The 24,749-nt window shown below is 34.9% G+C and overlaps 3 protein-coding genes across 5 annotated transcripts in view; 1 reads left to right on the top strand and 2 right to left on the bottom strand.

Annotated features, from left to right (window-relative positions):
* The window catches only part of LOC123691048 (disintegrin and metalloproteinase domain-containing protein 33), a 403,256-nt gene that overhangs the window by 365,105 nt on the left and 13,402 nt on the right, over positions 1–24,749 (bottom strand). The gene's annotated exons all lie outside the window — the stretch shown is intronic.
* LOC123691050 lies at positions 567–6,359 on the bottom strand. The gene is made up of 2 exons (XM_045635251.1): positions 5,659–6,359; positions 567–4,697 (listed from the first exon to the last, which is right to left on the bottom strand). Exon 2 carries the CDS (start codon positions 4,689–4,691, stop codon positions 1,722–1,724), a length of 2,970 nt encoding a protein of 989 aa, XP_045491207.1. The 5' UTR covers positions 4,692–4,697; positions 5,659–6,359; the 3' UTR covers positions 567–1,721.
* On the top strand, positions 7,699–12,845 carry LOC123691051. Its single transcript, XM_045635253.1, has 2 exons — positions 7,699–8,081; positions 12,623–12,845. The coding sequence occupies exons 1-2, from the start codon at positions 7,739–7,741 to the stop codon at positions 12,697–12,699; spliced, it is 420 nt and encodes a 139-aa protein (XP_045491209.1). The 5' UTR covers positions 7,699–7,738; the 3' UTR covers positions 12,700–12,845.

Raw genomic sequence — 24,749 nt, 5'->3', positions numbered from 1 at the left:
GAAAGCTTCTTAGAAGAACGTTTCTTACTTTGTCACACGTAAACCACTGGACCGATCTGATTGAAATTTGCGTTACATAATATTGCTTTTCATAATTTGATTACTTACATACAAATGAAACCATTGACTGAACCTTGTAATATTATTTATTTATTTATTTATTAAACTTTATTGTAATACAAACATTAAATAATAAGAAACAATAAAAAGATAATATGGTACTAGAAAGATGTAGTACAATTGGCGGCCTTATCACTAAGCAGTGATCTCTGCCAGGCAACCAAGCGGTAAAAAAGCGAAATATTTAGTAAATAAAATTTTGGAAGTAGAATCATTAATGCAATACAACATTTAAATTTCACAAAATTTAATTACCTAAGTTCAATATGTATGTTTGGTAAACACATAATATGCTTAAAAGTAATATCAAAGCTTCCAAGAATGAAACGATCTGGTGCAGATTTTTTTTTAAATCAACTGCCTTACCTTATATGACCCGTTTACATTAGCGACTTTCCTACTATTGCGACTTATACGAGCTTAAATATTAAAGAAAATTCATGAAAAAACAAATCGTCGCAGGAAAGGCAAATTTACTGAAGCTCCAAATGGCCATTTCGAGAAAAAGCCGTTTTAATTTTTTTTTTTTCGTTTTTAATTCATAACTTTTTTCCCCGCACACGAATTTCGATGACGTCAAGGTAAACTTTTATTAATTTGTCATTTTCTATGTCCAGAAGTACAAACTATAATAATTGGACTGCTGGTTTGTGATATAGTGGCGCTTAAGTAAAAATGACTTCAATTTACAGTAAAGCAAAATTTCTTAACCGCCATTTGATTCAAATATTTATAGCAATCAAAATTACTTATAACTCTTACGTATATATTTTGGAAAACGACAAATTTTCTGGAACTATATCAATAATGTTATGTTCGTAATCTTAAATTACTGAAAGGACTTTTACAAGTCTGGTTTCATCGTGTTAAAACAACTTAAAAAGTGATCGGCTCATTATGTTGAATCAGTAAAAATCCTTAGAGGTAGGTTATTGTTATAGTTTTTTCGAGTAAAAAGACGTAAGGGATAATTAATTTTATCTAATCACACCTTTAACTACTTATAACTTCAGTTAATACACAATACATAAATACTGTAGTGCCGAAAATTAAAGTTACTTGAACCATAAATAATAACGTATACTCCATTACTAATGTGTAAGAGTAAAGTCTTAATTGCTTATGATTATGAAAATTCCTATCTTTTTTTTTAATAAAATATAATCTTACGTAATTAGTCTGGCATTGAGATGGGCTTGAGCTGGGCTGCCTCCTCTGATTAGAGCTCAGCTCTTAAATTGGATAGATAGCTGGGCAAAGGCCTCCTATTTGAATTAAGAGGGAAATTGTTTCGAGAAATAAATTAAAATACAGCTGTTAATTTTTATTTTATTTAATCCTATAATTAAGTTATAAACTTTAGGTATAATTCTACTCCTTTTAAACAAAAAGTCTCTTTGGCAAAAATAATAATAGTAATAAGCTTACGAAATAAAAAAAATGAGAATCAACGTTTCTTTCAGTCTTTGACATTTAAAAATAAAATAAAATAAATTTGTAATCAAAACAATCTTCATTAACTAACACGTCATGTTTTCGACGGTATTTAAAAAAAAAAACGAGTATAAAATAGCAAAAGGTGCGTTGGATCCACTTCTATCTTAGGCCAATACATCATCATCTTCCTCGTCTGTTTCAGCCAAGCAGTTTTGAACTTTGGGATCATTATTCATATTTTGATATTCCGTATGATACACAGTTGGTATCACATTATTGGAGCACAATTTGTTCAGATCCGTGTATTTCTTCCTGCAAATAGGCAGCATCGCTTTGTAGCATCGTTTAAGCTGTGGGTTATTAATTTTCTTCACGACCTCGATCAGTTCCGTTTGCGCATCCGGATTCATGGAGCATTTCACCAAAGCCATATTTGCCACCGATTTTTTAAATGTAACTGTTCTTAAATTGCTTATTTTTCCGGCTAAATTAGCTTTGAAATATTTTTCAGCAACTGTGTCCCATTTGTTAAAATCTGCATAATTAAGGACCTCTACTTCATATGGTCTTGGTGACTTCCTAGACATAGTAAAAATTGTGCTCCACTGCGACGGTGCCCACACTATAATGCCTTTTAAGCTTTTATCTATAACGGAGTGCATAGAGTCAACCGGCATATAGGTATGCCCTGGGAGCAAATAATTTATTTGAATTGATAGGAGAGTGTTACACTTCTTAAGTATTTCATTTAAACATGTTAATACTATCTTATTTTTATTTTGCCCCGGACATGAGTCACAATATAGTAATAAATGTTTCACTGTACCCCTTAGATCCACATTTTTTATGTACTTCTCCAAAATTGATGATATCTCATTGGCACCCCGTTTTCCATTATTTTCTGACCATGTGTAGCAGAACCCGTTTCTAGTGCCTGATTCATAGAATGTTAAATTATATACAGCCACTTTGCGCGAATAATACAGCATCATGTTTTCACCGTGGGGCGTATTCAACACCTTTTGAAGGTCAAATGATGTGCATAAAACACTATTGTCTTTATTGTAAATACTTTGATGTGCTTTAAACCTTTCAGCAGATTCTTCTTTGTCAATTAAGTGCTTCCGTTTTTCTTCTTCATCAAAACTCTTATTATTCTCATATTGTGTACATTTCAGACACTTATCCTTGCGGGGGAAATGGAACCCAATATTAAATTCAGTGTTGAATATTTTTTTGAAAAGTTTTTCTCCAGCGTAGACGTTGCCATTTGCAAGCTGAGTCTCTTTATAAATTCTATACAAATTTGAAATATTACGAAATTCTGTCGGTAAATATGTTCTTGTGCTATTTTTTCTGCAGTAGTGTGAAGGCAAAGCTGGTAATTCCTTTATGTATGTTCGTACCTTTTCGGTTATTAAATTTGGGGTTTTATTTCGGGGTTCGTGTTTTCCACGCATATCTTCTTTTGCACTGCCAAATGATGCGTTGTTTACTGTATTGTACAATGTTTTTTGCTTGAGATCTAGTGTACAAGTCAAAAATTGTTGACACACTTGGGCTTGCCCTTCACCATCGTTAATAAAGTAATTAAAAGTGTTGGTACGCTTAGCCGTATCTGCTCGCTTTCTTTTTATACCCATCTTTTTAGAATGGCTCACCAACCAGTCTTTTCGTCTTTCAGACGATAAACCCCAAAAATGTAAAAATATAGCTTTTCTCTTTTCATCGGTTATTTCGTAACATGCGTTAGAGCAATTTTGTGGCTTACAGGGATTTTGTTTCATTTCTTTGGCTGGAATAACTTTTCCTTTAGAATTTACATACTCATGCCCGGAATCTTTTTTTGCTTTGTTTTCTTTTCTTTTGTTCTTCTGTTTCTTCTTTTCTCTACCCTCAACTTCAAAAACTTCATTCTCTTCTTCTTGAACCTTCGATTTCATAGTCTTCTCAGATCTCTCATTTTTCTTCTTTGATTTCTTACTTTTCTTAGTTTTCTTCGTACCATCGGATACCGATCCAGATGATGAATGTTCCCATGATGAAGAACTCCAAACAAAATCTTCATTATCTGACAAAAAGTCTACGTACTTCTCTCTTGTTTGTTGTCTCAACCGCTTAATTTTTATGTAATCATCACGATCATTTTTTGTAACATTTTCATGCTTCTCTTGGTTACCTTTATCATTGTCAGTTCTTATCTCTTCTTTTTGATCTCCACTTATCTTACTACCCAAATTGACGTTTTTGCTTATATGCGATTCATTTTGCACCGATTCATTTATTTCAGGTATTTTCTTATCATTACAAATCTCTCCTTCATAGCTTTTTTGGTCTTCCTGTATATTCATTCCTATGTTAGTAAAATTAATTTCAGCGGATACTTTTTCATTTTCCTGTAAATTAATATCTATTTCTTTGAAATCTCTCATGTATTTAAAATCTATGTCATTGTTGTGCTCCATGTTGTTTCGAAGACATAACAATATGCCATCGGTAGCATCATTTTCAGATTCTATATTTTCATTAGTAAATTTTACAATTTCTCCTTTGCTTTCTTCTGTCTCAAAAAACTGCTTGCTATCACATCGCTTCAGTATGCTGTCTGGTACTATCTCAGGTGTTTCAGTGTTGTAATCTTCCATTATAATTTTACTGTCTGTCAGTTCAAGTTGTTTAGATTCAATTTGTACAAATTTTGATCCTGTGTTCATCTCTTCAAAGTGTTCTCGTCGGATTTGTTCACAAGCCTCCTCAATTTCGTGTTGTCGTTCAATTTCTCTGAAAATGTCTAATTCTTTTTGTATTACTTTTTCTGTAAGATTTTGTTCCTGGTATGGTTCTCTTATGTCATCTGTCAAATCGCAAACTGTTAAATCCATGGATGGTGATTCAGCTTCTGTATTTTCACTGCGCATAACAACTGGTTTTGATATCAATAGCTTCTTGTTCAAGTTTTTTGATTTGTACTTCTGTGTTTCTTTTTTAGGTGTTTTAAATATCAGTCTTTTAACTACTGCTGGCTTTGAGACTGTTTCCATCAGTGGTGTCTTTGATGTTCCAGCTACAGGTTCCTGTTCATCCTTCAGTCTTGCTGCGTACCTTTTGTAAAAACTTTGTTTCTTACTTTCCATTATGAGCTGAAAATATAGAAAGGAATAGTAAGTCTCATGTAAATGAAAAAAAACGTTTAGTATACCAGTTTTTAATATTATAATATAAATAATGCCCATTCTTGTATTAGACACCTTCCTTGAAGACTGGCCGGATTGTTCACTAGATCATAAAGAGTGGATGAATTTTGGGGAGACCTTTGCCCAGCCGTGGGATATTATAGGTTAAAAAATAAGTCTTGACCACAATTTTGCCCAAAGGAATCAACTGAGGTCGGCATGTGGTTGTCCACACGGTCAGTTTTGTAAATGGGGTGGTACTACTTCTCGGCCGACACCACGAGGTAACAAGCCAGTCTCGACCAAAACCAACATTATACACTCTTCAAAAAAAAAGATATCTAGAGACTTAATATGAGAGAGTGCAAGTTTCATAATAATCGGTTAAGTAAATAATTTATACTAGGTATATTACTCAAGCTAGATGGCAGGCTAAAATATCCGACACAAATTGGGAACTTATGGCTCGTGCCGAATATCTGCCGTGCTGGTCTAGACCTGACAAACCTGTTAAAAACTATTTAGAATTCTAAAATGCCTTGCTCAATCTAAAACAATAACGTACATACTCGTATCTAAAGATTAGGTATACACAAAAACAGAACCAGCGTCAAATGACATTTCGGTATATTTCTTTATAAATTATTAGGTACTAGTGGTCCGCCCCGGCTTCGCCCGTGGTACATATTTTGCAATAAAAGGTAGCCTATGTCCTTTCTCGGGTATCAAAATATCTCCATACCAAATTTCATGCAAATTGGTTCAGTAGTTTAAGCGTGATTGAGTAACAGACAGACAGACAGAGTTACTTTCGCATTTATAATATTAGTATGGATTTAGGTACTTACCGAAGCTGACTTTACTAATAATTATTGCTTCTTATGTAATAAATTATTATAATTTTTATACTAATAAATAGCTAACTTACCGATTGAGGAGTCCGTTATTGCATTATTATCATTTATCACCAATATTCCCTTATTTTCTCGATCTATTTGAGCGGCAACAAATACCGACACACGTGTACTCTCAGTGGCTCTGTCGAGCAGACTGACTGATACGCGGCGTACGCGCGGGTTATAATCAGGTTTTGCAGTATTGCAGCTCCATATTTTTTACTTTAGCGACGTAAATGACGTATTGACCAGCTTTCAATTTTACTTCTATTACTTTTGCTAAAATATTACTTCATAGTAAAGATACTGAAAGTCAAAAACTTGCTCAATAACAGTAAGGCAAAATTACTTATACGCCATTTCCGGCATAAAAATCGAAAGACTAATTTTCTTACAAGCCTTACTTATTATAAATACTTCAATTCAAAATTACTTATACCAACTTTTATGTTTGTTTCGAGTAGTCCAAAAATGCTTATAAACTATTAGCTTTTAAATTGCCGGATGCCAAATTTACTTAAAATTTACTTGTAATTTATTGCTGGAAAACAAAATTACATAAGTGACAGGCACGAATAAAATGCCAAAAAAGTGTCGCTTAAGGACTCTGTCTGATGAAAACTCCCCTTTTTTCCATTTACTGAAACGCCAAAATAGTGCTCGTATCTCAGTGGAACCCAGACTGATCGACGCAGAAAAAAACGCTGATTCCGAATATCTATATAACTCAATATGCCTATTTTGGCGCTTCAGTAATTTTGCCTTTCTTGCGACGAAATAATGAACCGAATTCATGAGGCTACAAGAATCTCCATATCAGTTAGTAAATAAATACTAGAAAATAACATACTTTTATATGTTTTTTATTTCTTTTATTATTTTCGCATTTTATTGCCTATATTTGGCTACTGTGTCAGTACTAATAAAGCCTACATTTAGAAAGAGACATGTTGACGCCTTGTGTGCAAATTATTAATTATACACACACACACACAGGCTCGCGTGGGCTCATCGGCCGATCGCCCCTCCCGCCCCGCGCGCCTTATCCAGCGACCGGCACTCTCAGCTGCGCGGCTCGTGCGAACAGTCGAACACACGCATTAATAATTACAATTTGTTTGGACTTGTCTTTATGTAAATTGCCGAGCACAAATATAAACCTTGAACTACCATTACGCCTTCTTATTTCACCGGCGACGAAGCCACCAAAGCCGCAACCAGCCTCTTCATTTTGGAACTTACGAGACGGATATCAAATCAGCACCTATACAGAGGAAGGAATCGCGCACGTGGCAGCCGTTTCGCCGGTGAAGACATACCTACCTGCGGAGCTGAGAGTCACCATTGGAAGCATCGAACTCGCACCTACTTCAATGGGAAATTTGTGAGAACCGGGGAGGTGGCGTTATTGTGAGTTCGTTCCAATTTTTTCCATTAGGAATTTAATATTGAATCTTTCCGATTCATTTCAATTGAAACTCATTAAATATATCTCATTTTGCTTTTTACTTTCGCCTTTAGTGCGTATCTAAAAGCCTTACCAATTATCATTATTTGTTTCGTGCATTGATATATGCCGAAACTTCATTAAATCATTATCTACCAATTACATCGAGATTTAACTGCGGTTAATCTCATTTAAATAACATTAAATTAAAAACATTACCTAAAGATTATTTCTTTTCTTTCTCATTAATTTATAACATTAATTGCAGCATTTTATTGCTATAAAATCTCATAAAATCATTTTCTAGTTCTCAGATTGTGTCATCTGTACATTAACTGTTAAAAACATAATTCATTTTAGATGAATAGAAACTAATTATAATTTGTTGCTTTCGTCTTACAGTTGATCCATTGTGAATCACGCGCAGCGCAACGTGACTTGCATTCAGGTGGTTACGCGGCGGTAACCGATCCCTATTATACCGAATCACCCTCACTTCATATTCACAAATATAAGTATTCTCGTTTATTCATTTCATAATTATTTTACTGTTCTGTGTTTTTTGTGATTGATTAGTGTCAGAGTTGTGTGCTTTAGCTAAACTAATAGTTCAGGTAAATTAATATTTCTATCGTAAGTAGGTCAACTATTAAATTAAATACGAAATGGATATTTCAGCTTTAAAAAAACAACGTGGTACATGTAAACAGAAATTAACAAATTTTAAAAAGTTTTTAGATCCTCTCGATGAGTGTAAATCATTAACTAGACTTCAAGCAAGTGAACTTAGTGTTCGTTTGTCAAGATTCGAAGAACTTTATACCGAATTTGATAATATTCAAACTAATATAGAACAATTATGTGATTCTTCAGACGATGAACGCGAGGAGTTCGAGAGCAAGTATTTTAGCACTTTCGCGGTTGCCAAGGAGGCGCTGGCGCGGAGCGGCGACAGCGCCCCAAGGGACGTCGACTTATCGGTCTCAGGTTCTAGTTCTGTGCACGGAGGTAGGCCAAACCTTAAACTTCCTACTATCCACTTACCTAGCTTTTCGGGTCGGTATCAGGACTGGCTTGAATTTCATGACACATTTAGTTCACTCATACACTCAGATGAATCAATTAACGAAATTACAAAATTTCATTACCTACGCGCATCTCTAAAAGATAGTGCAGCTTTGATTATTCGAGCGCTAGATTTTTCAGCTGATAATTATAGTATTGCTTGGGATCTACTCTGTGATCGCTACAACAATAAGCGACTTCTTGTCAATAATCACATTCAGTCAATTTTTAATATCGAAACATTAACTAAGGAATCATCCAAGGGTATGCGTAATATTATCGATAATGTAAATAGAAATCTTAGAGCACTAAAGACACTGAATTTACCTACTGAACACTGGGATGCACTTATCATCCACATTTTGTCGAATAAATTAGATTCAGTTACAAGTCGGGAATGGGAAACGTACCGCAACACATTTAAAGACTTACCTACGCTTGAAAATCTTCTTACATTTCTTAAAAACCGGTCTGATTTACTAGAAACAATGGAGGAAGCCAGCGCTAAACGCCGGCACAGCGACGTCACGCATAATCGTCAGAAATCATTAGTTGTCAATTCTTTATCTCCTCCTACTACGAATAATAAACCACAATATGCTTGTCCGTTATGCAAGCAGAATCATCCAATATACCGTTGTCAGAAATTCAAGTCACTTTCATTAGAACACAGAATGCAAAAAGCTAAAGGCTTAAAATTATGTTTAAATTGTTTGCGTCAAGGGCACAATGCCAACGCATGTAAATTCGAATCTTGCCGTTTTTGTAACAATAGACTGAACAGCTTATTACATAAACACTTACCTTCGGATGCGACGTCCTCAGCTCCCGATCAAAATGTTGTTCTATGCGCGGCGCCGCCGCTGGCGCAGCCCACGCAGATGCAACCTGAAACAGAAAAACCTAAAAATTATAATACAGAAGACAATATCGTCTTATCAGCAATTCATAATAATTGTGTCTTACTGTCCACTGCTTTAATCCAAGTGCAGGATAGGCATGGCCACAAACACACAGTGCGAGCCTTATTAGACAATGGTAGCACATCAAGCTTCATTACCGAGAATTTATTAACTAAACTTGACTTACCGACCGTTTCGACTTCGTCATTAGTTGAAGGGTTGAATTCCCAATCATCACAATTAACTAAACGATGTGAAGTTGTCATATCGTCGCTTATCAACTCATACACGCAGAATATTAATTGTTTTGTAGTGCCGCGAATTACTCAAAACTTACCCACTGCGTATATTAACTATAAATTATTAAATATACCAGAAAACATTACTTTAGCTGATCCTACATTCAATGTGCCGTCTCAAGTAGACATGCTGCTTGGAGCGGACATATTTTGGAGTGTTTTATGCTCAAAAAATATATATTTAGGTAAAAATATGCCCACATTAAGCCAGACCACGCTTGGTTGGTTAATATCAGGTCTAGTTCAGATACCTAATAATTTAAATACAGTCCACTGCAATCATATTACTTTGTCTCATGATAATCAACTTCACGATCTTGTTTCACAATTTTTTGAGCATGAAACTGTACCTACTCATAAACAAATATCAAAAGAAGAAAAAGAATGTGAAGAACATTTTTCGAAAAATACATCACGGCTGCCTGACGGGCGGTTTGTTGTGACCATACCTTTGAAAGAATCTCCCATCAAACTGGGTGAATCATACGAGCGAGCTTTGTCTAGATTTTTATCATTAGAGCGTAGATTTAGTAAAGACCCGGTATTCAAGGAACAATATTGTAAATTTATTAAAGAATATATCACCTTAAATCACATGTACGAAAATAAAAATCCTGAAAAAGATATATACACTTACCTGTTGCCGCATCACGGTGTTTGTCGTGAAACCAGTTTATCTACCAAATTACGCGTCGTATTTGATGCCTCTGCAGTCACGACCTCTGGTCTGTCATTTAACAATATACAAAATATCGGTCCAACTGTACAAGATGACCTCTATAGTATTTTAGTTAGAATGCGCCAACATAAATTCATTGCCACTGCAGACGTGGAAAAAATGTACCGCATGATCTATGTTCACGAAGATCAGCATCAGTTGCAACAAATATTATGGCGGTTTGAGCCTTATGAACAAATAAAACAATATAAGTTAAAAACAGTAACATACGGTACGGCATCCGCGCCTTACCTTGCGACTAGATGTTTAAAACAACTCGGTTTAGAATGTCCCGATAAAGTTATTTCTGAAATTATTCAACGCGATTTTTATGTTGATGACCTCATAACTGGAGCATCATCCGAAAAAGAATTACTACAAATCTGTAAGGGAGTCATAAAGCAGTTACAATCAGGTCAATTTCATTTAAGAAAGTGGTATTCAAACTGTCCTCATATCATTAACGAAATCGTTAATGAAAGTGTAAATGACGGATTACTTAACTTGAGTAACAACGAATATTCAAAAACATTGGGTCTCCTTTGGTCGTGCAAAGAAGACAAGTTAATGTTCGCAGTAAATATAAAAGAAAACAAACTCGTTAGTAAGCGTACTATTTTATCGATCATGTCACAAATCTTTGACCCATTAGGCATAATTAACCCATGCATACTTAACGCAAAAACTATCTTGCAAAAACTGTGGTCTTTAAAAATTACATGGGATGAGAACGTTCCTGCAGATATTGCAAGCTGTTGGCAAAAATTCATTGATTCTTTACTATATATCAACCATATACGCGTTCCGAGATGCATTGTTTGCGATGACTCAGCGATCATTGAGCTCCATTCATTCAGTGACGCATCGAGTTATGCGTATTCGGCTTGTGTTTACGTTAAATCCGTTTCTTACAATAATAACGTTTCTGTTCACTTATTGACAGCGAAAAGTCGAGTCGCTCCATTGAAACAGACAACTGTACCGCGGCTGGAATTGTGCGGAGCACTTCTCGCTGCAAAATTAGTAGATAAAGTAAAATCATCGCTTAGATTACACATAAATAATTGTATTTATTGGTGTGATTCAACTATTGTGCTTGGTTGGATAAAATCTTCAAAAACTCATTTATTAAAGCCGTTTGTTTTTAATAGAATTCAAGAGATTCTTGACAGAAGCGAGTCATCTGCCTGGCGTTACGTACCCACCAGCGTTAACCCCGCCGATATAGGCTCACGAGGGCTAGACGCTAAACAATTAGAAACTTGTGCATTATGGTGGACTGGGCCAGCATTCCTGGCGCAAGATGACTCATCATGGCCAACCCAACCAACAAGCTATAAGCAATCTGAATTACCAGAATTTAAGGTTCAATGTAACTTGTCGACTACTCAATTAGATCATATCACATATTATTCAAATTTATTTAAACAATTCTCTAGTTTCAACCGATTACAACGTATTGTGGCTTACGTTCAAAGGTTCATTCATAATTATTGTAATAGGAAAAATAAGCGTAGTGGTCACCTAACAATCCATGAACTCAATTCTGCTCTAAGCGCACTTTGCAGATTCGCACAGCGTGAACATTTTTCACAAGAATATACGTTATTGAAAAATAATAAAAATTTACCTATTAAAAATTCATTATGCAATTTAAATCCATTCTTTAACAAAGCTGACGAACTTATGCGAGTGGGAGGTAGACTTAATAACTCTTTTTATGATTTTGACACAAAACACCCCATATTGCTTTCATCAAAGCATCACCTCGCAGAACTCATATTCAGACAATATCACATTTGGCTTATGCACGCTGGTCCACAGTTGCTTTTGGCTACCTTGCGTCACAAATTTTGGGTTATTGGGGGCAGAAACTTGGCTCGCAAAACAGTTCAAAGATGTATTAAATGTTGTCGTTTCTCGGGAAGGATTATACAACCAATCATGGGCAATCTTCCCGAACAGCGCTTGCATGCTGAGTTTCCGTTCACCAACACTGCTGTTGACTACGCCGGGCCGGTCATGATACTGAACCGTAAGGGAAGAGGAAGTAGAACTATGAAATCTTATCTTTGCATATTTGTGTGTTTAGCCGTCAAGGCCGTGCACATAGAACTTGTGACCGATCTGAGCAGTGAGTCATATTTAGCTGCATTAAATAGATTTATTGCTCGTAGGGGCAAACCAACAAACATTTTTTCTGATAATGGAACAAATTTTGTAGGCGCATGTAACGAATTATCTAAATTCCTTAAACAGAATTCTGATACTATTAAATCACAAACATCGAACATGTCAATTAACTTTAGATTTTCACCAGCTTATAGTCCACATTTTAACGGATTAGCTGAGGGTTCGGTTAAATCATTTAAACACCACTTGAAGCGAGTAGTAGGTTGTACTAATTTAACTTATGAAGAAATGAATACGGTTCTTGTACAGATTGAGGCGATCCTGAACTCAAGACCCCTCACCCCTATTTCTTCAGATCCATCGGATCTTACAGCTCTCACACCATCGCATTTTTTAATTGGACGAACAATAACATTTCTGCCTACTCCTCAGGTCAAGGAAACTACTGCTGTGCACACTCTTTCCCGATATATGAGAACACAGCAACTGAAAACCCATTTCTGGAATAGATTTCATAAAGAATACATTACAGAACTTCAAAAACGACAGAAATGGCGCAAAGATGGAGGACAGCTCAAACTTGGAGAAATGGTCGTAGTAAAAGATGAGCGACTGCATCCCAACCAGTGGCTTCTGGGACGAGTGACTCGCCTCCACCCCGGCTCCGACGGCGTGACCCGCGTGGCTGACGTCCTCACCTCTTCAGGGATACAACGACGGGCCTTTAACCGACTGTGTCCCCTACCCATCGAAGATCAGAACTCCGTTCCTGGGCCGGCAACATGTTGACGCCTTGTGTGCAAATTATTAATTATACACACACACACAGGCTCGCGTGGGCTCATCGGCCGATCGCCCCTCCCGCCCCGCGCGCCTTATCCAGCGACCGGCACTCTCAGCTGCGCGGCTCGTGCGAACAGTCGAACACACGCATTAATAATTACAATTTGTTTGGACTTGTCTTTATGTAAATTGCCGAGCACAAATATAAACCTTGAACTACCATTACGCCTTCTTATTTCACCGGCGACGAAGCCACCAAAGCCGCAACCAGCCTCTTCAGACAAAAATATTATTCTTTTATACGCACTTAATATTATAAAGCTAAAGAGATTGTTTGTTTGTTACCCAGCTGCGAAATCTCCTACTTACATCCAAAATTATGTTTTGCTTAGATATTATAAAGCTTCTTTTTTACACATCCAAAATGAAGTCCAATTTACAAACATTATTTTTATATTTAATAAAAAATTATAAATAAAATGCCCCATTTATTTTTGACTATTTATGACGGGCGAGTGATTTAGTACTTCCTGGGACGAAAAACGATTTGGGACAAACAGGATGTTACGTCACGAATCTACGTCCAATAACTCAGAGTAGCAGACGTAAATTGGGAGCAGTTTCAAGTCTCATATATAGCTAAAGCGTCATATTCCAATAATACGTATATTAAAACTAGCGGTCCGCCCCGGCTTCGCCCATGGTACATATTCACGTTTTCTCTACATTAGAACCATCTTCGAACTTCAAGGAATATTATAAAAAAAGAATTAACGAAATCGGTTAAGCCGTTCTCAAGTTATGCGCTTACCAAATAAATAATAAATAAATAAATACACTTTATTTAGCACCAGATAAAAAAAAAAAGCAGACAGTAAAACAAAAAAAAAGACAATATTACAATTTATGCCAAAAAGGCGGCCTTATCGCTACTCAGCGATTTCTACCAGGCAACCTATGGGTAGGATTTTGAATTAAAAAAGGGGAAAAACAATAGGTGGTGCAGTAGATTATGAAAATTTAATTATAATAGATTTAAACCAAATAACTACTTATAAATATATACATAATGAATATGATTTATAAATACATATACCTATGTATGATATATATATACATATATATAAATATAATTATAAATCTATATACTTATATATTAATACAAATAATACATAATATTATAATTTACAATAAAATAAATAGAGATAAACAAATACAGTAAAAATACTAACTATTTATCTGGGAGGAGAAATGATTGAGTATTAAATTTTTAAAAATATTCAGTGATTTCGCACGTCTGATTTCTATTGGTAGAGCATTCCAAAGGAGTATGGACTGGACATGGTAGGATTTGTGGTAAAATTTGGATTTATGGGGAGGGATTTTCAACAGCAGGTTGCCAGTGCATCGCAGATTGAACTCGACATTCGAACGGAATTCAAATTTTTCCTTAAGGTAGGCAGGGGCTTGGGGATAGAAAAGGATTTTGTACAATGATGTTAAAATATGCATGTTACGACGTAAACGTATAGGTAACCACTTCAGCCTGTTACGATACTCTGTGACGTGATCATACTTGCGGAGACCAAATACGAACCGTATACATACATTTTGTAGCCGTTCGAGTTTGTCTAATTGTAATTCGGTAAGGTCTGGATAGCAAATGTCGGCATAATCGAGGATGGGAAGGAGGAGGGACTGTGCAAGAGAAATTTTTGTTGGAATGGGTAAGAAATTCCGAATACGTCTTAAAGAGTGTGATGCTGCAAATACCTTCTTATTCAGTTCATTTACTTGTTTGTGCCACGATAAAGTACGATCAAACATAACACCCAGATTTTTAACCGAATCGCTTACCGGTATAATTGTGTTGTCTAAGGTAATAGGTGGAAGACTTGACCAATCGATCTTCGAAATGAAAGCGGGACTGCCGATGATAATAGCTTGACTTTTTGATGGATTGACTCCTAAGCCATATGATCTACTCCAAGCTACTATTGAAGCAAGATCCTTGTTCATCAATCGAATGGCAGATGGTAAATCTTCAAGAGATGAACGAGTATAAATCTGGAGATCATCTGCATACATATGTGAGAGCGAAGTAAGGGAGACAGTGATATTATTTATAAATATAGAAAAGAGGAGAGGAGAAAGGACGCCACCTTGTGGAACGCCAGCAGTGATGCTTGACCAAGTTGAGAAGGTATTATCAGCTTTGATTCGCTGCCGACGCCCCAACAAGTAACTTCGAAACCATGCAATCGCCGTTGGAGATATGTTAATCGAGCGAAGCAAGCTCACTAGGACATCAAAATCGACAGTGTTGAACGCATTACTGAAATCCAGTAAGGTAAGAATAGTGAGCTGCTTGTCATCGATTCCCGCTCGAATATCGTCAGTGATCTTAGTGAGAGCAGTAGCCGTACTATGTCCGGGGCGGAAGCCGGATTGACAAGGATTTAAGATACAGTTTTTGTTGAGGAAGCCGGTTAACTGTTCGTGGACTAAACGTTCAAGTGCTTTGGATAAAAAAGGGAGGATGGAGATTGGACGATAATCGGAAAAGGATGCAGGATGGATTTTTTTAGGTAAAGGACGAACGTCTGCATTTTTCCAGGCATCCGGAAATATGCCAGAGGAGATTGAAAAGTTAAATATAAAAGTAATTACAGGGATAAGGATATCAATGATGGGAAGGATCATACTACCAACACATTTTGGGATTCATTTTTATATTATAGAAGATTATGATTATGATATACATATTTGTATTATAAAATATGATAGATTTTCTTTTCTTTAAAGTAAAAATGCACATTAATATTAATATAATTTCTTCTTACTTCTGTGTTCTTTCTCAGGGTCTAAAGATTGTCTGTGCCAAATTTCATCAAAATTGGTTGAGAGGTTTAAGCGGGAAAGCGCAACAGACAGACAGACAGAGTTACTTTCGCATTTATAATATTAGTAGGGACTAGTAGGGATAGGGATAGAAGGGATTAGTAGGGATTTTTAAAATAGATTGAGTAGTTTTTCAGTCATACCAATACAAACAAACAAAAACTTTCCTCGTATAAGTATATACCATATTGAAGTTTTATGAGGGTAATACGCTTCTGAATCTAAAGACAAGAAAGATCCTTTAGCGTTTTATGCATTTAACATACCATACATACAGACATTTACCAATATTAATATAGATATCAATAACTACAATATTCGCTATAAAAATTACTTACAGCAGATACGATTTCAGTGTTGTCCGTCAGTTGATTGATCACGTTCCATTTAACTTATTTCTTACTATCGTATTAAATAATATGAACATTATTAAATATAACAGCGCAGTAATAGATAAATAACTTTATCTATAGATTCATATTAAATGTGAGAAATATGAGTATTATTTTTGAAGTGAAACTTCTATAACGGGGTTGGAAAAAATGTCTTACATTTTTTCGTTACGCGTGATATTTTTCCGTTACGCGCCATCTTATTCTTATCCCTACCACGCACTTAACAGAAATACGTCGAATACATATTTCTGTAAAGTTGCATGAAGTAAATTATTTTTTGAAAAATAAGGTCATAAAGAAGTTTCACTTTTTACGTGTGTACACTAGTACACGCACACATTTTTTTAAAGTGCACTTACGTTACACATAAAGTACCTATCCAACTAAGTTATGGAATGTCTACAATTATTATTAATTAATGTTCAACTACTATTGGAGGTGAAATGGACAAACGTAGTTTATTTTACCATAAACATTCATAGGAGCAGTGTATCGAACGAACAAGATGGATGAATAATGAAAATGAAGTTTAAGTACTGCAAATTTAAACATTTCAGAAATACGAACGCGAAGGAGTTACCTGATACCGAAAAACGTAGAGCGACTTACGACCGAATATTTTGTTATTATTGTTATCAAAAATTCCATATAGTTAGTTATATGTTATGCCTTAAGCTATATATTTAGAACTGGGCTCTTATTAAATTTTTAGTTCATCTATTCCACATCCCGTATAACTGAGCGATTTCACTCCAACTTGACCGTGATGTTGCACCGGGTTATTGGAGCATGCCGCATTATGCCCGACCGGCTCTGCTTTCAATTCTTTTTGTACAGCCTTTAAATATTTCGATGCAAGAAATTTTTACCTCTGACGTAATAAAATATAAATGTATTTCCAAGCAAAAAACGTAGAAAGAGTCAAATTGTTGGACTTGTTTTGGAATACTGAATAAAATACAAAGTTTTATGCATTTTATTATTTGCGAATTCAGATATTTGTTTGAAGTATAAATTTGAGTAATAGTTTTTATAAAGAATTGAACGTATTTCCGTTCATCGGTGTTTTATTGTATCGTCTATTTGCTGAAGCTTTGAAAGCAGCAAGGCATAAACTAATCTTGCATCGATATTGTAATTCTGAAATTGTTTTCATTGAATATAAACATATAATTGCGATTTTTTAAATATATTTATATATTTCGTAATGATACCTAATATGTATGTATATGATATTTAGTTGTAACTATGTTAAAAATACATATAAAAATGATTGCGAAATCAGATACTAAAGAGAATATATTTGGATCTATAATTAAATTCCTCACAATCGAAGCTGCGAGCAAAATCTAGTACAACAATAAACAAAAAAAACTTTTAAAAAGGTTACTATGTTAAAACCGCCACAGAAGTTTCAAACGAGACGCCAAAGTGACGACTCTAAGTAAGTCAGCGCTGGAACAAGGTTAAGAAATTCTATTTTTACAGCGTTTTACTTTATACGTTTTTCTATTGGACGCGCTCATGGAGTACTTTTAAGGGCCGGTGCACATGCCGCGTTGAAACGCGCTTTATTCACACGTTTGGAAAATAAAAAGTTGTCTTAATATAATTTTATACACGGCGGTTACTCTAAAGACTAGTCTAGCGCAGAAAAAATAAAGACTGTAAAATCTAGTGACAGTTTTTGTAGTGAAACTTCTTTAGACGCGTTTTGAGAGTAAAATTTCAAGGTCACGTCATGGAAAAGACGACGAATTTGGTATTCATAGATACAGAATTCGTCGTCTTTTCTTATCTTGCCAAATAAGTTTCACTTCTGACACGTGTGCTCGCACACATGCTATTTCTTTAAAATATACGATTAAGAAAAATATGGCTATTCTAAATCACTTTTAAAAGTATATTAAAAGATAAATATAATAAAACTACTATATGATTAACAAACCTCAGTGAGAGACGGATTACAAACAAGACAGAAGTCCAACATGACCGAAGACATTAGGTCACAGAACCAACCCCTTTATGTTCTCTCCACATTCCAACACCCAACTTCATTACACCAAGCTTAAAAATAATTGACCCAACTAACGAAGCAAACAACGTAACACTATTTAAATGCAAATACTACCAATAAATTAGGACCGAAACTTTGTGAGAATGAATGTGAAGATGTTTATTGCTCTTTTACGCAAAAACTTCAAGACGGATTTCATTGAAATTACTTATGCTGATGGATTATGGTCTGATATAAAATATTTATGACTTTTTACTTCTAAAGAAGCAGACGAATCCGCGGTTACAACTAACTTCCTATAACTGTATCGTTAATAATAACAATGATGTTAGTCTCGAAGCCTCGTAGCCGATAACTACGTCGTAGCACTTTTCGTAGGCGATTAAATTGATGTCTATGTGTACTTGGGCAGGTGGCAATATACCACATTCTTCTGAATGATTTTTTTGCAGATTTACGGGCATATAAATGATTAGCCCTTTTAAAACTTCTTTTATTATTATTTTTTACCACAAATAGAACCCTAACCTATGCTACGCTAACTGTGATGGCGGGATGCACTGACATAAAAAAAAGACGTGTGGCACTCGGGGACTGCCGCGGTAAAGCTATTGCATAGCATGCCTTCAAGCCACACCTCCGCCCGTCGGAGTTGGGAGCGTGAGGTTTTTCGTTACGGAATTTCTCGATTCAGTCCCCGCGCTCAAGGCCCGCGATAGAAGCTATGCAATAGCTTAAAAGTGGCACAAATTTTATTCCATTCTTAATCCAAAGATATAGGAAAACGGAATGGCCGGCCGTCAACATAATTCTTGTCATTTTAGTATTTGGCCCGGTTGGTAAAGCCGTCAATCGTGAATCAACCGCCGGCTCTGGGGAATACTTCATGTGATTACAGCTTATAGCCCGAGAGCTGGGGGACGAATTCGCTTTGAGATTTTATTTTCTGTGAAGATAACACAAGGTTGTTATGGAAAAAAAATGTGTGGTTTTATGAAACCACGGTAAAAGTGAAACTTTTTTTCACACTATAGACATTTAACTAAAAATTATCGTATTTGTACGATAATTATCGTAGGTACATATCGTGCGTCACGCGACATGCGCTACACAGACCAAAAAGTTTGAGACGATGTAATAAAAGTTTCACTTTAAAAAGAATGTTGGCAGGAGATAAGAAATTGCATGCATTACTGTACGTGTGTGAAGGAATAATGCCAATTATAAAATACTATAAGTAATTGTTTTGACAAATAGGTTTAATAATTATGGTTTATTAATTGATATTACTTCTTTAAGGAGAGGCAAATGTGCATTTCCTCTGTTTTTCCTCTTTTTTTTTAATATCTATGATAACTAACTCTAACTCGCATTAGAATATACATCAAAATATACATTTCTTTATGTTGCATCAATCTATAAATCACAAGAACTTACCAATTCAGTGTCTGTACAGATAAAAGAAAACTTATTTCATCTAAAAATTAAAACAAACAAAAACTATAAAACATTGTCTCAATTACCATACCACAACCAGATAAACGTATCACAATCCGTGCAACATCATTAATCCACCATAAACAAATTAGTCAAATTAACCGCCGGCTCTCGGGCTATGCGTTTTAACTAATCAGCTAGTCTAGCTCAAAGGAAGCGTTTCTATATTCGCTAACAGGGTTTATACATCTCACAATCCTATTATGGCCGGTCCGAGTTGAATTACAAATAAGTTTAATTAACAAGCTGTAACTTGTACGATTAACTCGATTAGTTTAGAAATTAATAGCTTTTAACGGATTTAAAACGGTTATACGTTGTATTTTACTGGGTTTTTTATTTACAGCAAAGTTGGTCAAACAAACAGTTTGTGTGTTTCGGAATTACTTAAAAAAGCGTTAAAGTTTTAAGCACTAACTTCCTCTGTGGTTAAATATGTTGCAAAATTCTGCTGTTCCCAGAGCTAAATATATTATTAGGAATTATTTTTTTAAATAACTTTTTGTGATAGATTCGGTAAACTGAATAAAAATATGTAATGTTTCATGTATGAACTTATTGGTGTTTTGCCTATTTAATATAGGTATGTATGTGAGCTCAGTGTATTCAAAAAATGTATTATAATATACGTACAATCATTTTTAATGCAATAGGTATAGTTAAATAAAAAGGACTATGTAAATAAATAGTGATTTCATAACGTTCATAACACTCGTATCACTATTAAACATAGTCGCTGACTCTGTCCCTAAGTCCCTTTGTATGCTTAAATCTTGAAAACTACGCAACCGATTCTGTTGCGGTTTTTTTTATTAGATAGAGTGATTCAAGAGGAAGGTTTATGTATATTATTAATTAGGTTTAAGACAAAGCGGGCGAAGCCGCGGGCGGAAAACTAGTTTGAAGATATAAAACCAATTATATAAATATGATCGATGCTACGTATGGTTTCAGCTCTTCAATCTCTCTTTTAAATCCCCATAAATCTCATTCCTTAAATTTTCTCCTGATTAGGTTCATATCTAGCTACGGTGTAACCCAGTGATATGCTGATAAATCTAAAATTGCCATTTCTATTAACATATTTCCATACATAAACTAGCTAAAGACAAATTTATACTAAAAGAACTTATCCATTTCCAACGCCACTAAGTGAAACATTTACTATTTGTCCAACAGCAAAACAGACAACACTGCCAATAAAAAACGTCGCAAATGCAGCAAAATACACACTTTACAACAAATTTAGACATGCCAAGTGGAGACAAAATATCAATAATATCCACAAGAGTCGGGGAACTAAAATCGTTCCACAGATACGCAAATTGATTCAATTTTTCGCGCGAAATTGTATCCTTGGAGTAAAAGCGCGAGAATGTTAAGTCAGTGTAACACTAGCGAGATATCTTTGTCCTTTTGGCAAGGTAAGTAGATCTCGTGTACAAAGGCTTTATTCGCTAAAAAGGCCGGCTACATATCTGCAAAATGGAAATGTCCGCAAAAATATGATTTACCGTAAATATGTCAATTCTAAACACAATCAAAGTATTTATATATGATGTTTGTGCCTTTATATAACTTAATTTTAATTATACTTTTTTGTAAGCGCCATCTGTTTACAAGCTTTCAAAACTTCTAAAATAATACTCGTAAAGAACACTAAAATATGCTTAAATGTGACTTTTGAAGTTAAACATATAAAAGAAACACGTATCATGCCCTAGTGGCTCATTATGTGACTTAGTACCTAATTCATTTTAATAAACCCACTTTTTTATAGTTATACATATTCACGGCAAATGAATTATTTTATTATACTGACGACAAAAGTTGTTGTGCCAGGAAATCCTTATCACTTAGGAACATATAAAATAACTAGCTTTCCGCCCGCGGCTTCGCCCGCGTTTTCAGAGAAAACCCCGCATAGTTCCCTTTCCCCTGGGATTTCCGGGATAAAACCTATCCTATCTCTCAAGTTGGATCAAACTGCACATGGTGTGCGAATTTTATTATAATCGGTTAAGTGGTTTAGGAGTCCATTGAGGACAAACATTGTGACAAGACAAGACAAGATTGACGAACTATTCTCACCCCTGTCGAATATACACAAAAATGGCATAAAAATCTGTCAAGCCTAACGCAAGAGTTTGGTAATAAATACCAAAGTATTTTATACGGCACAATTTTCTTTAAATTTTAGTTAAATAGATTATTCTAAGACAAGGTTATTTATCTAAAGAAATAATTTATCTCGACAGTAATAATATTTGGTATCATCACTAGGTACCTACATAGTATAAAACAAAGTCGTTTTCCGCGTTGTCTGTATGTATGTATGCTTTAATGTTTAAAACTAGGCAACGGATTTTGATAAAGTTTTTCTAATAGATAGAGTGTTTCTTGAGGAAGGTTTTAGCATATAATGTATTAAGTTTTCTACAAAATGCGCGAAGCCACGCGCGGTAAGCTAGTGAAACTATCACATTCGTATGAAGATACCTTAATAGTATGGTGTGGGGAGACCATACATATCAATCTCAAGAGCTTCGCTATTCCAATCCTTTGTCGCTCCATCTCGGCTTGTAACATTCGGTTTAGATTTCAACCAATTCAAGAGCTGTGAAGCTTTCATCTTGAAACCAACACCTTCATTGATTTAGAAATAACTATAGATATACGAATATTTAACTGTAGATTCCATGTTTTACTTTTTATGTATGAAAGATCTTCCTTTAACAGCAAATCATTAAAGATTTGTTAAATAATATTACAGTTTATTAATATAAAGGAACTAGCTTTCCGCCCGCGGCTTCGTCCGCGTTTTCCTCACATAGTTCCCGATTTCCGGGATAAAACCTATCCTGTGTATTAATCAAAGTTACTCTCTATATGCGTGCTAAATTTCATTGAAATCGGTTCTGTAGTATTTGCGTGAAAGCATAACAAACATACATACACATACACATCCTCGCAAACTTTCGCATTTATAATATTAGTAGGATAGGATAGTGTTTATAGAGTAAATACATCGTAATACAATGTTACTGTTATTTTTAGTTCTTAATATTGGAATCATGTTTGTCTGTTACTATTCAGTATTTTTTATATATCTATTATCATATTCAAATATACGTAGGTAATGTAATAATAAACTGTGTAAACTGTGTGGAGCTTGTTCCATTATTTTATGTGTAGTAGTTATTCAATTAATTTTAAATCATAACGTCTGCATCATTAACTTTTAGAACTAATCCTAAGTTACCATAAACAGAAATAAAATGAATCTTGTTAAATTAAAAAAAAACAGTTCAATTTATGAATACAATTTATTTTACTTGCATTACCATTAAATAAACCAAATAGTTATAGATACCTATTACTTATAAGTCAAAAATATCCTATTTTCACTCAAAAACAGCAGCTCGTTCAAACCACTTATCTTACTTTTACAAAAAGCGTCCCATCAGCTTCTGATCTTCGAAAAAATTGTTAGTTAGTGAACGTGACTCATGTACTCAATTCAGGCAATACAGAAAACCCATTCCGCCCCGATCACTAAATAAACCCTTTAAAAATGTACCCGATACGACAAAACGGTACTTTGACGTACGTAAAACTGATCATAAAACACCGCAGAGGATAAACAACCTTGTGTCTTCAATGTGAGGGCACATTATGGTGTAATAAAATATTAAGTTTTAGTGTTCAACGTGTATAAGTCGCAACAGTGACAAACTTGAGTCGCCTTTAAAAATAAACGAGGTGCCTCGTAAAGAGATGGACGGATAAACTGATCGATTCGATATGACAGTTGTTCTTTAAATAAATCTTTTTGAGAGATTTTCGATAATTTATACAAAAACTTGGTTTAAATTAAGTAAAATATAGTTTTGACCAAGGTTTTGACATACATATTTTGACGTAAAATTATGGTAAACTTATTGTTATTTTTACTCAATAACTAAAACACACAGTTGAAACGGAATAGAAGTAAGCTTATAGTGCAGCATAATTGGTATACCAATTATGTAAATTTCCGATATATCAATTTATTACAGCAAGAAAAAGTAATACACATAACATATAAACACAAAATTTCGCATCAAATACCTACGTGAAAATAAAATAAAATCTTGTATTAAACCATCACGAATATATTATTACCCTCTTATACCTTCAAATATTTCCATGTACCGAATCCCTAGCCTCCTTTTCGAAACTGGTTAATAAACCAAACCGTCCCTCAACGTTTTATATTAATAATCATCTTAAACACCACAAGAATCTACATAACACCGTCGAACCGCCATAAATCTTGCCTAATTCACGCGAAACCACACTCAATGTTCCCTACATAAACTCGCCGCTAAGGAAGGAAATAAATATGATTAGAGCCTCTCCGGATCCATTATCTAAGACGATACGTTATAACTTTGCTTCTATACACCAGAATCGATAGACCTCCCCCACCCCCCACCACAAGCCTCGAACCGAAGACAGCGGGAGCATTGAAGGCGCACCCACGGCTCATCGTATACTGGTCGATGGGATCCTGATCGAACTTTGGATATGAATTGGTTCGAATTATAGTTTTAAAAGGGTATACGGAGTTTGGTTATTAATAGTTTTGATTGTTTTGATATCTCTGTATTAGTTGTTTGATTATTATTTGTATTCATATGATACTTTTGATAACATCTGTTGATACAGGATTTAATTGTCCTGTAAAACATTTCCAATGTTCGATTTAGGGCCGAATTTTCAATGCTTGGATAAAACTTATCCGTCTAATAAAGTATTACACGATAATATTATAATGTCACGTAAACTATCAAATACGGGCAATTAGAATACGTTTTTAAAATGGTAGTTTTATACATTATTCGACGAATAAGTTTTATCCGAGCATTGAAAAATCCGCCCTTAGACGATTACTTTTAGCGTCTAAAATAAAGTCTAATTGAAC

The sequence above is a fragment of the Colias croceus genome, chromosome 4 (assembly GCF_905220415.1).
Source record: "Colias croceus chromosome 4, ilColCroc2.1".
In the NCBI taxonomy this organism is placed as follows: domain Eukaryota; kingdom Metazoa; phylum Arthropoda; class Insecta; order Lepidoptera; family Pieridae; genus Colias; species Colias croceus.
Note: the sequence above shows the minus strand (reverse complement) of the source record. Positions and strands in the feature narration are given on the sequence as shown.

What these genes read in the sequence shown, in the direction of transcription:
- LOC123691050 (XM_045635251.1), bottom strand. Translation starts at nt 4,691, where the DNA reads ATGGAAAGTAAGAAACAAAGTTTTTACAAAAGGTACGCAGCAAGACTG.
- LOC123691051 (XM_045635253.1), top strand. Translation starts at nt 7,739, where the DNA reads ATGGATATTTCAGCTTTAAAAAAACAACGTGGTACATGTAAACAGAAA. An exon ending in TTCTAGTTCTGTGCACGGAG is followed by an intron (nt 8,082 to 12,622) that starts GTAGGCCAAACC and finishes CCTACTCCTCAG; the next exon opens with GTCAAGGAAACTACTGCTGT.